Genomic DNA, 14,915 nt, shown 5'->3' on the forward strand with positions numbered 1-14,915 from the left:
AAAAACATGAGTTTTCCCTTAACCCTTTAACCCACTACGATTAGTCGACACGGTTGAGGGATCAGTGAGAAAGGCCAGAACTCTGAGTTTCGAAGCGCGGAGGGAACACGTATGGTGTATTCGAGCACTCTCCTATTCTCCATATACAACATGAATTAGCTTCAACGACGAAAACGCTTGGATTTAATGCAAAAAATGGTGTCAAAAATATATCGTTTCATTTACTTGACACTCCGTTTTAATTATCTAAAATACAACGATCGATAAAATTAAAGATTAAAACTAAAACTACTTAAATTAAACTGGTTGTCTTGTAAGGTGAAAAATTCTCTACCGAATGGTTTATAGTTATTCAGAAGGATCAAATGTTCCTAGGATGAATCGTAAGGAAAGATGTTTCTAGATTATGCGGGAATTCCGTTCAATATCTCGGATGGCTCTTCTGATCTGAATGAGACATTCGAATCATTCGCTTTCGTGATCGATCAATTAGCGGTCACTACAAAGCCTTTCCAGTCCGAGGTGAGCATTTAGCGCCGTCGTTATCTTAACTAGCTTGAAAAAATAGGCTTAGAATTTGTCTTCAGGGTTCTGAAGAGATTTGGTCGTTCTGTGAATTGAATCCACCATTTCAGGCTCTGAAGAAGGCGATTTTGTCGAAACGTTAGCCAATAAAGTCAATCAATTAACAATTTCGTATTGAGCTCATCAAAGATCAGAAGAACATCCTACTGTGCCGAGGTTCATTGGAAGTCGAAAAGTGCGATTCGAAAAAACTTTTCACTTTTGTGTGCTCGTTTTCAACATCAAAGAAACGGTCACAACTTATTTTTCAACCTATTACAACCTATTACATAAATGTAATGAAATGTCTTCCCTTATCCACTACTACGTTTGACCGGAACCAAGATTTTCTTCTCTTATTTTTTACGCTAAAGTTGAACTGAAAACTGAAAATCCAAGAGTGGTGACCGATTGATGAATTTTTCAAATTAATAAATAATATTACATTCTATTAGTGACGTCATTCCTCAGCATTCTAAAAAAATTCATTCCGAAAATTTTCAATTCTTCTTCTAACAGTTGAACAGTATTTGTTTGTCGTGAAAGTACTTCCATGTCTGTCAAAGTTGAATCCAAGATCGAGGACTTCCGTGAAGTTTTCAAAGAGACTCTGCTGTCGAACGTGATGAGATTAAAGTCAGCCAGCCATTCAAGGATACGACTATGAAGATTCGTTAAGAAACGAATGAAACAAATATAAAATAGCTCGGTCAATGATCATTTTATATTTGTTTTATCCGCTAATGACCTGATTTACTCACTCACATTCCTCACTCCACGATGGCGCCCAAAATCTCTATGACTGTGCCCAGAGCAATGGTGAAATGCATTTTTGCAATAATAAAGTGCACAATTTTCGGGTCATTCGTATTAATGAGAACCCAAAGAAACGGATTTCTTTCAAAATGCCAACTCTTTAAAAAAATGTGAATAAATCTACTGCATAATGAGCGAAAAATCCAGCATGTGCATAATTAAGTCAAAAACAGCAAACGGATCTTTTTTTTTGCACTTCGACAACAAATAAATCATTTTTTCATCAATTTTTTTCCAAACATTTTTTGCATCCATTCCACCTCGAACAAAAGCATGAAAAACACATTTTGAAGCAGTTCGCTCAATTTTTGCTTCCTCTCGAAATAGAGGTTTGAGAGGGAATAAACATGGCTCGCTGTTATTGTAATTGTTGCTTAAAATAAAAATTAAAATCAATTAATTGAACGTTATTTGAGCAAAAATTAACAGCACCTATTAGAGTAGCTAGAATTTGAAGCCGAGATGAAAACTACTATGAATCTGGATTTCCAAGAAGTCTGGAATAAGGGTAGCAATTTTTATAAAATCCCTTTCGTGTTCATTCTGGCGAAAACTTCCCATACTTCCCATATTCCTTGATTCTAAAAATATCCAATAGCTACGTGAGGCTGGGATTGGTTGGTTGACGTGACAGAAATGCTCCAGACAGGACTTCCTCTGTCATTTCATTAAAAACCCCTTGTTTTATGCTCCCGGAAATCCCACAACAACGAACGAACGAATCCAATGACAGACAGCGGCTGGCTTGATGAAAAATTAATCAATGCGCCATTCTGGGCATCGTTTGCATGAGGAATCACCAAATATGTAGCTGTAGAGGTTTCTGTTTATCGATCCGACTTATGTACGTCAACGGAAGCAACGGGGAACGGTACCTGAGTGGCGAATCTGCTCGCTTCCCCCGTGAACTCGAACTCGTAGATGTTGCTGGCGTAGGAGATGTGCAGCGTGTTCGGCTTGTCGGTGAGGGCGACGAAGCACTCGAGCTGAGCCGGGAAAAAATCTCATTCCACATTCAACGGTGGTCCGCAATGATCACGCAACTCACCAAATCAACGTTGATCAATCCGTGATTGAGGTGAAAAACCATGCTGAGCGGGTTTATGGACGCCTGAAAGTATATCACGAATGAACAATGTCTGATGAATGTTGAAAAATGGTCCTTAAGTCGAATGGTAACTCTAAAAGTTTAAATGATTATTCCTAACCGAGGATATTTATATTTAGCTCCTTATTTTATAATTATTAGATGTTGTATTTACAGATATTTATAAATTTGACGTAAAGAGTCGTCGCTATTTTAAATAAGGCGCAGTGACCACGTCTATGTATGTGTGAAATTAAATTATGAATTATATGATTTTGTTTACTGTAGAAGTTTACCTATCACACGAACCTTGTAAACTTTTGTAAATTTTTCAATTTTATTTCTGATTCTATTTCCTTTTTTCTACTTCCCTTTTTTCTTTCCTTTCACCCTCTTCTTTCCTTTTCCTCTTTTTTTCTTTTTTTCTCTTTTTTCTTTCTTTTTCTTCCTGAGTCGATGAAAGCTCTACATCCATGCGTGCTCAACAACTCGTTGCAGATGCCACTTGAAAAACTCAGATGTTCATTTAAGTAATTTGAAATTAGTAATAAATTATGACAAAAGAAGGATAGAAGGATAAAACACTGTGAAGGTTAATTAATCCCTCTGAGGTGAGCGAACCCAACTGACTTCAATCCGGAATAGTTTGAGGTTAACAAACGCCTGTTTGGTCTGAAGAGTGACTTTCAGAGTCCCACATATGTACCAAATTTAAGAATATTATTTGTGCACTTCGTGCATATTTTATATATACTATTGATTAATTAATTAATTTACTTATTATATTTATTTATTCTTTATGCTCCCAAGCAAATTTAATACGGTGTGTTGGACTAAAGTGGATAAAAAGCTTACTTGCTCAGGACAGTTCCGAACTGTCGCAGCATCCAACCCCGTATCTCTGCGCTACACCCGCCACCTCGACCAGAAAAGATGTAAAAGAAATACCAAGGAGGAAGTGCTGTTCTGTTAGGGCGCACCTTCTATTAATGATATCAATAGGACGTTGAAAATGAACACTTTCAACTCCGTGACCTAATCCCACACTCTTCGAGTTTGTCGATTTTGAAATTCCATAAGATAGGAAAGAATTGAGTACGGTAGCTGTCTCTGAGCTTATAGTTCTGATGGATATAGATCACATGTCGCACCAACGACTGGTAATCTTTTTTCGGGTAGAACTTGAGATGTTCACTAAAACAATTTCGTGAGCACACTAACATCCCTGGATTAGCCCATCCACAAATTCAATCAAACTCAGGTCGCGGTACTGCAGGCGCGTTACTCGAACAGCACTGAAGGTCACTGCTATGAGAATCTGTTGTCGCTCTCGTTGGTTTCACAGGGTGAGACAATCAAATCGAAAAGGAGAATGTAGATCAACTGTGATGGGAATTGTTTGAAGTGGTTTTTTTAGTTAGAGGAGGACGTGGAAGAAAAATCTGGAAGTCATTTAACCTCCTTTATATTAAACCGCAGTGAGCAGTGTCTCTGGCGTTAATCAATCCGCTTTGAATGAGCCAACGCGTTAATTTAAATTCAAAATAGTTTGAGGTTTGTGAACGAGTGTGCAGACTTAATGTGACTGGCTTGGTTGACACTAGAGCGGTTTCGAACCATCAGTCGACCGTCCAGTCGCAGCGGAATCTCTCTCACCGACTGTGCTACATCCGCACTCTGATATTCTGAAGTTCATCCTCATCTACTATTGTATTTCTGAAGTATTTTAAAAAATACACTGTTGTACACCCAAACCGCACTTTTCTAAAAAAATTTTAATGGTTTAGTCTTGTGGTGGTGAAAGCGAATAGGGGACCTTTATGTATTTGGAATTGGAAATTTATTGATCTTGAAGCGCTGGATGGATGAACTGCAATCTTCTGCGGATACAGCGTATGCAATGAATGCTCAAAGTTACCCACTCGCGCTGTACAAATTTTCACCTTTCGTCTAATGATGTTATAATTAGGAAAACCATTTCATTTTGGAATACAAGTTACCAGAAATAGAGTTGGTTTCCTTCGTTGAAACAAGAGCATGAGGCGGAAGATAAAAATATAGGCGTATTTGGGCTCTGGTACCGTAACTTTAACCATTACTTAAATACTCGATAACAGTAATAGTGAGTGTCAAGTTCAAGTGTCCAACGCTGTGTCGTTACCGAATTTCCTAGAGTGTAGAAAAATGAAGGTCACTGCCTTCTTCATCCAACACACAAAGCCCATCATACAAAATTCTTCGAAAAGTGCGGTTTCAGATCTCAATACTACTTAAGACATTTCACAAATAGAGTAGTTGTCGAGGATGAACTTTAGGATAGTTAATATACAGAAGGAGCGGGTGTAGCGCAATTGGTAAGAGGTTCGGCTGTGACTGCACCTTTGGCTGATGGTTCGAAATCGTACTTGTGTCAACCAAGCCTTTCATCCCTCTGGAGTCGACAAATAATACCAGACTTGTCTGCAAGGATAAATCCAAGGATTTCACACATTATCTAACCTCTACGAGTCACGTTGAGTCACATTGCACACTCGCACATGAACCTCAAACGATTTTGAATTGAAATGAACGCGTTGGCGCATTCAAAGTGGATTGGTTAATGCCAGACACTTTGTCCTTTATTCCTTACAGGCATCACCCCACGAATCTGAGGTGGTGCAGAGTTCAGGTGGAGTATTCGTATCGGGATCGTAGAACCCTCCTCTCCATAATCTACGATCCCGCATACTGAAATACTCCACCTGAAATCCGTACCACCTCAGATGCGTGGGGTGATGCCTTTAATGCACAGGGATTTGAATGAGTTCCAGAATTTCTTCCACGTCCTCGTCCAACCAAAGCAACTTTAGAGAATTTCCATTCCGTTCTCTTCCATCCAAAGCCACTTTCCGAATAGTTCGTTCACATTCTTTTTAAGTTGGGTGTCGACAACCGCTGACAGCCCCATTATAAGTAGCACATGATATATCGCAAATATTATGCGAATTGGCGTCGCCCATTAATCGCTCGGAGCAGATACGAACGAGCTTGGTGTGTTGAGTGTTCGATTTGTGTTTTTCGAGCTGGCGCAGTGAACAGCGGGATGAACTTCGCTCTTTAAAAATCGCTTTTCAAAGGAAAAATGGTAAGGGATATGCCGAATCGCTAAGCCTATCCATATTCTAGTCTTAGTTTTTGGTAGGTTTAGGTATATATTGGATAAACTTACTCATTAGACCGTAATGATAAAAAGAGTAAAAGGATGAAATATAATTTTACCCAGAGGAACACAAAATCTCTCCAAACTTACCATTGTGGCTTCTTGTCGCCTGCTCTGAGGACGAACTCCACTTCCATCCCATGTCGCAATAATGGACACCTGGAATTACACAAATGCGATGGTAAGAAAGAAATATTTTGGCTTCATTTTTCATTCAAGAAGTGACATAGGGGCACCTACAAAAGCTAATAAACAAATTTATACGAGAGAAAAAAGGATTTGTAAGCTTAGTTGTATTTTTTAATTTTTTTTAAAAAGGTGTCTGGTTCCGGGTTTGAATAGGACAGAAATTTGCAGTGTTCTAATACGTTATCAGTGAGCAGTGAAAAAAAAGTGACACAAGAAAAACGGAGAAAATTTCCATGAAAACGCGGCGGATTCCCTCTACATTTGGACACATGTGAGATAAAATTAAGTGATTAAGTATTGCGCTTAGAAAAAGAATGTGCAATTATTTTAATCGAACCTAAATTTGTAGTAGCAGATTTTTTTTGCAGATTTAACAGAACCTACAGTTAGTGGGTGAAATTTTATTTAAAAAATTTAAGGTGGGCGACAAATTCTCCTTGGTAGGAAAGAAAAATCATGAGGAAATATTCGGTAAACTCGTGGGAATCTTGGAAACATTCCAACTAAACCATTTTTTACTCTGATTTCGCCTTAAAAAATCATGGTGTCCGGAGTTTAGGGAGGTTCTCAGAGGAAATTGGGACCGCTAATTGAAGTTCACCAATCGACTCACCTGTGCCATGATATTATGTTGTAGCATCGATGATGCCGGAGAATTGGATGGAGCCGTATGAGTGACGAATAAATTCGCGTCTCTGGCAGTCAACGTATTCACTCCCAACGTTCTCCCATCATGATTTCGCCAAAACACGAAACATTCACTGATCTTCTCCACTTTTTGATCTGAAAGCAAACCAACTGAGTTTCGTAATCGCGTCCACGAAAAAAAAAAGAAAACTTTTCCGGTAGCGTTATTATTCTTGGAGAACACGACTAAGATTGTTATCGCTTCTTACTTCGGCTAATGCTCCAGCAATAACAATAATTTTTGCCAGTAGTTCACAACAAACTTGGTCCTCTGCCAAAAACGTAGTATTCAACTTCACTGAGTTAATCCATAAGTGATGGTTTCTTTAAAATCTTAACTTGCGCACAAAAAAAAAGAATTTACCGTTCGGTAACATGTGATTCAAAAAGGCATTTCTCTATCTACAAGATGCCATTTTTTGTTCTTGATGCTGATTTAATTTTTTTAATTTTCAGAAACGCCAAGGCGGTTGAACTTGGGATTAATTTCTGCGGAATACCTGGCAAAATTAGGAGATATCGGTGTCAAAACCACACAAGATGATTGGGCCAGCTCTTTCTGTCATTTTATAAAAAAAAATTCCCTGCAGTTTTTTTTTCCATTTTCATAAAATATTTGATGAAAAGCAGCTGTTTGAAGGTTAATTCAATAAAAAGCTACGTTTCCGCCGCCAGCTCTTCACCTACCAATCTATCCATTTATTTTCCTCTCTTCAACAGGAAGTGCTTGGAATAATTAACATCAGCGGACAGAAGATGATAAATGTGAGGAAATGGAGAGAACGAGGCAAGGACAGAAATTGATCGCCGTCAATTTTTCACAGTCGCTTTTATCGTTTTCACGCGAGCTTTCGGCAACGCGAGACCCATGAGATTCGAATCGACGAGTGCTGAGCGGCGGTAGCCGAACAAGGAGAAGACGAAGAGGAAGTCCAGAAGAGATGCTCTGGATTACGATTAAGCAACATGAAGAAAGCTGTGGTCCATTTGGATATTAATTATTAAATTACATAAAAATTATTGAATTATATAAAATTAGAAATTTACATTAAATTATTTCAACTGATTTTTCAAAAGAGTGTACGAAGCCTTTTCCTTACAACAAAACGATAAAACATACCGGTAATGCTCAGCAAACGTCGACAAGAAAATAGAATTCCTATTGGGAATACAATTATTATTATTACTGTCCATATCATTTTTATACTTATTTTTATTTATTTCTATTACTATTTTCTTTCGTTTTTTAAATATTTATTTTACCTTTATATATGTCTTTGGAAGAGAGAAATAGGTTTCACTGTTGAATGAGATAAGATAATTATTGTCCTTAGCATTTTTATACTTATTTTTATTATTGATTTCTTTAATATTTTCAATATTTATTTTATCTTTATATTTTTTATATTTTCTTTTTATTTTGTCTTTGAAAGAAAGATATGGGATTCACTGTGGGACGTGAGATAATTGCAAGACAGTAGCAGTAATTATCAATTTCGGTTTTTTCGGAATCAGTGAAGATGTGAAAGTAATCACAGTCATAAATATACTTTCCTCTGTTTTTTATCTCACTTTCAAAAACTTTCTGCGACTTTTTCCTAAATCTCAAGGATTTTCAGGCATAAATGGGGCAGTAGTGGTTGTGTAGAGCGGAAAATGTGGGACACACACTCACTTTCAGGTTCACTTAGGTTCACAACGATTTCTGGAACTCATAACCACAATTAGGATCAGGTCAGAACGACCCTACTTGTGATGGAGTTGCGCAAGCGGCTGCGTTCGTGGCGGGAACCCCCGCGGCAGCTCGAATCTGCGTAAACAAGGGTTTCAGCGCGCTATTTCGAGTTCTTGTGCCACCCAGATGGTTCTAACCCGACTGCAGACTTCAAATTAATTTATATCTCGGAACAGCTTAATTCTAAAGGACCGCTCGTTTACTTGCAGCTGCCTCTTTAAGTTTATGTTGAATCGCTCAGTACAGTAGGATGTGAATTAATATTTTAATATGCAACAATAACTATTATGGAATGAACAAATTGCGGAATGAACAGAAATATTCTTGAAAAAATGGATGCCTACTTAGTTATCTATCTACTACCTACTTCTGCCTTGCCAATCCGGAAATCATGAAAATTAGTGGATTTGTTGACGTGAGTGTGTTCGAGGAGCTTTCAGGAAGGATGGATGGAACGGAAAGGAGAAATGTTCGTACAGCTGCATAGGCGTACCTCGTTGAGTGACACGCAATTTTTCCATCATTATTAACGGTCACGAAACCGTTAATAATGATGGAGAAAAAACACGAAACTACTGAAAATAAATGAGGGTAAAATGAGGTGAAAAAAGGTGTAGAGTATGACTTTCTGTAAATCGCATAAAATAAATTCCATGTAATTTCCGAAAAATCAAGATCCATTGTACACGTTTTGTGTTTCACAGCGAAAAAAATTCCTTTAATTTTCATTTATTTTCTGAGGGGATCTCTGTTTCCCTCTTTTCTTGTCTCCGCTCTTCTAAGAGGGAACGCCGTTGAGAAAAAAACATGGCACTTTCCATCTTGTTCTTTTTTTATACGGATGACTTCTACCAAATTACTATTATTATTATTGTTATTATTATTGTTAGATATAGATATGGATTGTGCCATTAAATGCCAAAAAAAGTTATATTTTTGCCAAAAATACTACTTTCCGCAAAGTAAGGAAGTTGAAAAATCCAAAAATTCCATGTTTTCTCAGAAGAAAAATCGAGTACGACTCTTCACAACATTTTCGTAGTTGAGCAAACATTTCTCGTGAACGTCACTTGAACGCAAAAACCCGTCAATCACTGTGGACAACAGTGTTCTCTCCAGTCCGGACTATTTTATTCGCTAAAAAGAATTTCTCCAATAAACAACTTGAATACTTCCGTTCTCTTCCCGATGAAATCCTCCTTCGGAACGAATTCCACTCGGTTTAAGTGATAATTTGAGAACTTTAAAGGAGTCATTAATGCTTAAATAAAGCAATAAGTTAAAAATGCTACGTCTCATCGCCTTCGTTCCTTTCCAAATCATCCTCATGCTGCAATAGCAACGAATTTCACTTTTTCTATTGCAAAACTAGGCAATTCAATGCAATTTCCCTCAAGATAATCCTCAATTTTCAGCAGGAAATCTTCTCAAGGCCTCTAAGTAACGAGCAAACTCATGTTTTGCACGATGTGCTAACTCTGGAGAGGGTTTAACCTTGCTGTTCCATGAGAAGCCAGGACACATGCGAAATTTCGATTGTTTTCGAGGAAGTACATAATGCAGTTGCAGCGGACACGCCCAGCAGGAATGCGGGAAAAAATAAAAACAACGTGAAAAACATGCAATTTTCTTGGAGGCGTAGGCGTCAGCTTCAGGAGATGATGCGCCTACCTTTGCCCAAGGTGGTGTCGAGCATTGTTCTTCCGGTTTGCGATACTGCCGTGACCCGAACACGATCCACCTCGTTACGGTACACGGAGATGTACATCATGCGATTATCGACCATCAACCATTTCGTTCCGTCCGGTGACAATTCGAACAGTTCGGCGTTGATTCTGCAAGTTGTGAACGTTCTTAGAGCTCAAAACTATAAATAATAATAATAATAATAATAATAATAATAATAATAATAATAATAATAAGTAAAACTATAAATAGATTATCTGAATTTAGGAGATTTTTGGGATGGATTTATGATCGTTTGATGACGAATTTTTCAACTTTTTTTTCACAATTCCTAGATCTCCAAGCTTTTATTTTATAAAATGAATAGCGGAAATTTTTCTGAGAAATTTTTCTTATGATGCCACTTTGTAATCTTTCCTGAAACTTTCTACTAATCCTTCTTGTCGTAACAGAAGCAGAACTTTTAGTTGCGGCTCTCCTTTGATTTTTTTCAGGATTTTTTCGCAGAACTGAAGTGGAAAAGGGGTAGTTTTTGAGCGATGATTTCTGGAGTTTTTGGACTCCCCTTATGGATTATTATTAGTCTTATTTCACGTTACGAACTTAGCAGAGAGCAATATGTCCGCTGAAATACAAGCTGTAGCAGAAGTGCATGAGAAACATCGAGCTGAGGGCGAGATCGCTTCCCTCAGTCCCTCACCGCTTTCCCAAGACTATAGTAGTCGTAATGGCATATGTTAGCATAGTATTTTGCTGGCATAATAGGTCATCATGGCTGTGACAGCCGCGAAAGCAAAAGAACATACCTCATAGGAGCGGCCACGATTGCCCGGGCGGCCGGTCCGCTTCTGTGCGCCGACACCACTTCGACGACGACGAGTGCTGGCTGCTCGAGGTGCGAGCGGCAGTGGAAATTTATTTGGCACGCGGACACGTGCGAGTTTCGATCACAAAGGGCCCAAATGCGGGGACGGATTCGCACTTCTTGGACGAGATGAGTGCGCTCACATTTAGCCCGAACCTCTCAAGAGGTTTGCTAATGGCCGGATTAATATGCGCCCAGCAGTAATTACGAACGTTTGCATATATGTATGTGTGCGATCGCAACGGGACTAATTCACGAAACGGTAACTCGACCACCCCGGCCCGGGAATTGCCCTCCCTCATTCGCTCTCGGATAGCTCTCGGCTAAGGGTGTGAAATGATCGCCGAATTGCTCTTCACGTGAGCTAATCAAGTGGAATCCGTGAGCAAATAATGAGAAAATTGGCCGAGGTACTCACGCATGGTGCGTGGACGGATCGGAAAAATATGCTATAAAACCGCGAAAAAAAAAAGTTATCAGAGAAAAAATTGCACCAAAAGGTTTAGAGAAATAGAAACTTAGCTGGAGAGCAAACATAGCTAACACATTCTAGGATCATTACAACTGAGTAATTTTTTGTAAAATGTAGAAATGGAAAATATCCATAATTACACGCGAAAATACACTAATACCTATAATTTATTAGGATTTACCACGTATATTTTCAGTTTTTTTGTTTTTTGAAAGGGGAATTCGTTCCCAGCTGATTATTTTTTCGTGCCTGAATCATTTTAGCAAGTGATACATTAACAAATTTCTCCTGTTCTCATGCTATTCATGCACTCAAAAAATGAATAGAAAGAATGAAATAAAATAAATGAATAAAGGGAATAGAAAATAAATTAATAAAGGGAATAGCGTGTGGTGAAAATGAACAGAAATTTCCAGCAGTGTTCATTTATAACCTTAGAAAGAGCAAGTAAAATTTGTTAGTTCACCTACAATTTAATTTAGTTTGTTTCATAGTTTTTATTGTACATTATTCTGCTCTTTTAGATATCACTTTTATATTTTTTTATAGTTTTCTATTTACAGTTTTGTACGTGTAGATTTTCTGTGTAGTGCCTATTTACGACTTCAATGATTCGATTTTTTTTTCTACCTATTCAAATTTCATACGAATTTTTCTTTACTATTCGTAATGAGAGCAAGTCATCTTGTGTTAACAACATCGGTGCATTATTTAGAAAAACAACAGAATTAATAGCAAAACAAAAAACTGGATTTTCAGGGGAAAAAATATTTGTAGCACATTGGGTACTACTTGAAGTATGTAGTATTGACCAATTCAACTTTTTTTTCTGTGCAAAGTAGATATACAGTTCTATGTATTAATTAGTTACTAAGCATTTTGATTATATTATTCTGATCAACATTTTTTTTAATTGTTTTCATGCCCTGATTGAGGATTCTATTCTGTCATATTCACCTCTTTTTCAAACTCTAGCTGCAGCAAAGTCAATTAAAAAGCTTCAATGGCGTCAATGAGGGGCTTCACATTAAAAACTGCAATAAAAACGATATATCTACTTTTTTGTAGGCCTCTGTATGTGCAGTTGAGAGCGCGAAAACTGCAGCGGAAATCGTAAAAATTCCACGAAACGAGATTCCGTCGTACTTCTATGAAACTCTTACACAAGTGGGCCTAAATTGGATGTCCTTTGCTGGATCCGGGAAGCCCTTTGTCCGGTTGAAGGTGTCGTAATGGGCTTGTCGGGCCGGCGCTTCACAGTTGAACCCTCGCCGGAAACCCCATCATCGCACGCTGCTAAGTCGCCGCATGTTTAAGCGTCCGAGCATCTTTTTGCGCTCAGCCGCTCAGCTATCCGAGGCGGGATTGGCACGCGATTCTCGACTCGCCGCCATATCCCTAGTGGAACGAACCGACGAACGAACACGGACAGGACTCGTGCACGCCGAGTTCGTCAGTGTCAGCGTTCGATACACACAGGCCGGTGGTGGTGGTGGTAAACAGCTGTGGAAACAAGCGTTGACGGATGCGTTCATGCACACACCGAGGTTACGAACTTAACAACTGCTTAGCCGTAACCTCTCTAGGGGATCCACGATGGTAAAAAAAAATTCCAGAAAAACTTCCCTGTGAAAAAGTAAAAGTAAAAAGTAAGTGAAAAAACTTCGGCTGCTGACGATTTGGTGCTCATCCGGAAGAGGAGAACCTAACGTTCGATTAATATGGATAGCATTTACTGGAGTGTAAGAGGATTTCTCGTTGGGAGCAAAAAAATCTCTGCATAGCTTAATGGAAACCATTTCAATAATAGATGCAGTGTATACATACAGAAGGATTTTAAAAAATAGGTGTGGAGTTTCAGGTGAAAAAAGCAATAGTTTTACTGAAACACAATAAGAATTGCAGAAAATTACAAAATACGAACAACTACGTAAAACCTCTTGAGAGCCTGAAATTCCAGCGCTCTATAAATTCCTGTAGTCTGGTTTCTACTCTCAAATGTTGACACTGACATTTTTATTCTGTTTTGTGTTATGATTATTACATTATATTTATATGTTGTGTATATATTCTTTTTATTTTTTCTTTTTATATATGTATTCTGTTATTATGCTAAATTGTATTGCTTTATATTACTATAATGCTATTTATCTGATTTATTTCATTTATTTTTTATTTGTCATTTTTTCAACTTTATACTGCTATAATATTGATCTTAAAAGTGACAATGATTAAATAGCCATGGAAAATAAAAAATAAAAAAATACCCTTTTAAAAGGAAAGAAATGTTCTCTCATATAGCGTGTTAAAATAGCTCTGAACTCTTTTTTTTCTGTGGTTTCTGGGTGAGTTTAAATTCCAAAAAAAAATTGTCTTTACTCCTACAAATAATGAATAACAAATAGAAATGTAAAAAATTGCATAAATGTGAAATATGGCGAATTGCCAAGAGCTTGGTACAACTACATATTATGGTTGGAAATCTATTTTTTCTTTCAAAATCTGCTTTTAGAGACCCTACTCCTCTCCAATTTTTAATAGAGTTATGACACTCATGCGAGGTACACGAAGCAAAGACTGAACGCTCTGAGAAGTAATCCTTTCGTAACTAACTTTGCATAATGAAGTTTCCTCCTGACTGAAACAACTCAGACATTTTTATAGGCGAAAAAAAAACTCGTAAACAACTATCTGCGAGAAGTGACGTCTACAGCGGATTCCGTAGACGGAAATTCCGCGAAATTTTTCATAGAAATTTGCAAATTTATTGATTTTCTTCTCAGTGAACTCTCAAAATGTCCCGAAAAATAAGACCTCATCAAGATGCTGTTCTTTTTGACAAAAAGGAAGTTATAGTTGTTCTAGGCTCATGGTTAGGATTCAACAATAACTTGTAATGTTCTACCACTGAAAATCCTAAACGACATACTGTAAGCCAGAAAATATGCACTTAATAAGAAGAAATCAGAATAAACATAAACAAAATTATTACAATTATTTTAATAAGTATAAGATAATAAAATAAATATTATCAATCGCTACTTCAGTGCAGGAACTACAACGCTTTTTTTCTTGGAGAACTAGTGCTTGCTTCACTTGCACTGAGCAGACAGAACCAGAACGGAATCGAACTAATTCGCTGGAGGTTTTTTTCTGCTCACTCACAAAAAGCACTTGATTCGAAGCGCATTAGGGAAGTGCCAACGGCGTTTAAGTTGGTCATCAATTAAATTTGGCATCTCCCTGCCATTCACACACACACACACAACTACCACTGCAGCTGCCTCGGCTCCCAGCATCCTATCGCCAGCCAAATACGAATGTGAAACTGGGAACGAAAGCGAGAAGAAACGCGAAAGCGATAGCATGTGGGAAAGTTGTGCACTCTTACCGAACCCGTCGTTCGTCCGCTCCTCCACAATACGCGTCCGGGCACGAACAACTCATTCGGCTACCCATCACGAGAACTCTGACTTCGTCGTCGTACGTCACTGGCTCTCACCCTGAATTGTCGCCTCTTTAATTTATAGCAGTGCAGATAAGTCGTCTAAACATTTACGGAATATGCGGCGTAGCCTTTTTTGAAGAAGCGGAGGAAAGAAATGAGGGAAGACA

General features: G+C 38.0%; 2 protein-coding genes across 3 annotated transcripts in view; one reads left to right on the forward strand and one right to left on the reverse strand.

Annotated features, from left to right (window-relative positions):
- Positions 1-14,759, reverse strand: part of RB195_006885 (uncharacterized protein) — a gene marked incomplete at both ends in the record, with an annotated part of 35,744 nt that extends 20,985 nt beyond the window's left edge. Inside the window, 6 exons of one of the 2 annotated variants that reach the window (XM_064180221.1) lie at positions 2,256-2,366; positions 2,429-2,491; positions 5,757-5,825; positions 6,469-6,638; positions 9,949-10,112; positions 14,692-14,759. In XM_064180221.1, the coding sequence (XP_064037110.1) occupies positions 2,256-2,366; positions 2,429-2,491; positions 5,757-5,825; positions 6,469-6,638; positions 9,949-10,112; positions 14,692-14,759 (645 nt within the window). Of the gene's footprint in view, positions 1-2,255; positions 2,367-2,428; positions 2,492-5,756; positions 5,826-6,468; positions 6,639-9,948; positions 10,113-10,769; positions 10,775-14,691 lie in introns of those variants that run through there. The other variant, XM_064180222.1, reaches the window with a different exon arrangement.
- On the forward strand, positions 12,609-12,860 carry RB195_006886 (uncharacterized protein; the record flags this gene model as incomplete). The annotated part of the gene is made up of 1 exon (XM_064180223.1): positions 12,609-12,860. One exon carries the CDS (start codon positions 12,609-12,611, stop codon positions 12,858-12,860), a length of 252 nt encoding a protein of 83 aa, XP_064037112.1.
- Positions 14,760-14,915: the final 156 nt, after the last annotated feature.

This window comes from Necator americanus, chromosome I (assembly GCF_031761385.1).
Source record: "Necator americanus strain Aroian chromosome I, whole genome shotgun sequence".
Classification (NCBI taxonomy): domain Eukaryota; kingdom Metazoa; phylum Nematoda; class Chromadorea; order Rhabditida; family Ancylostomatidae; genus Necator; species Necator americanus.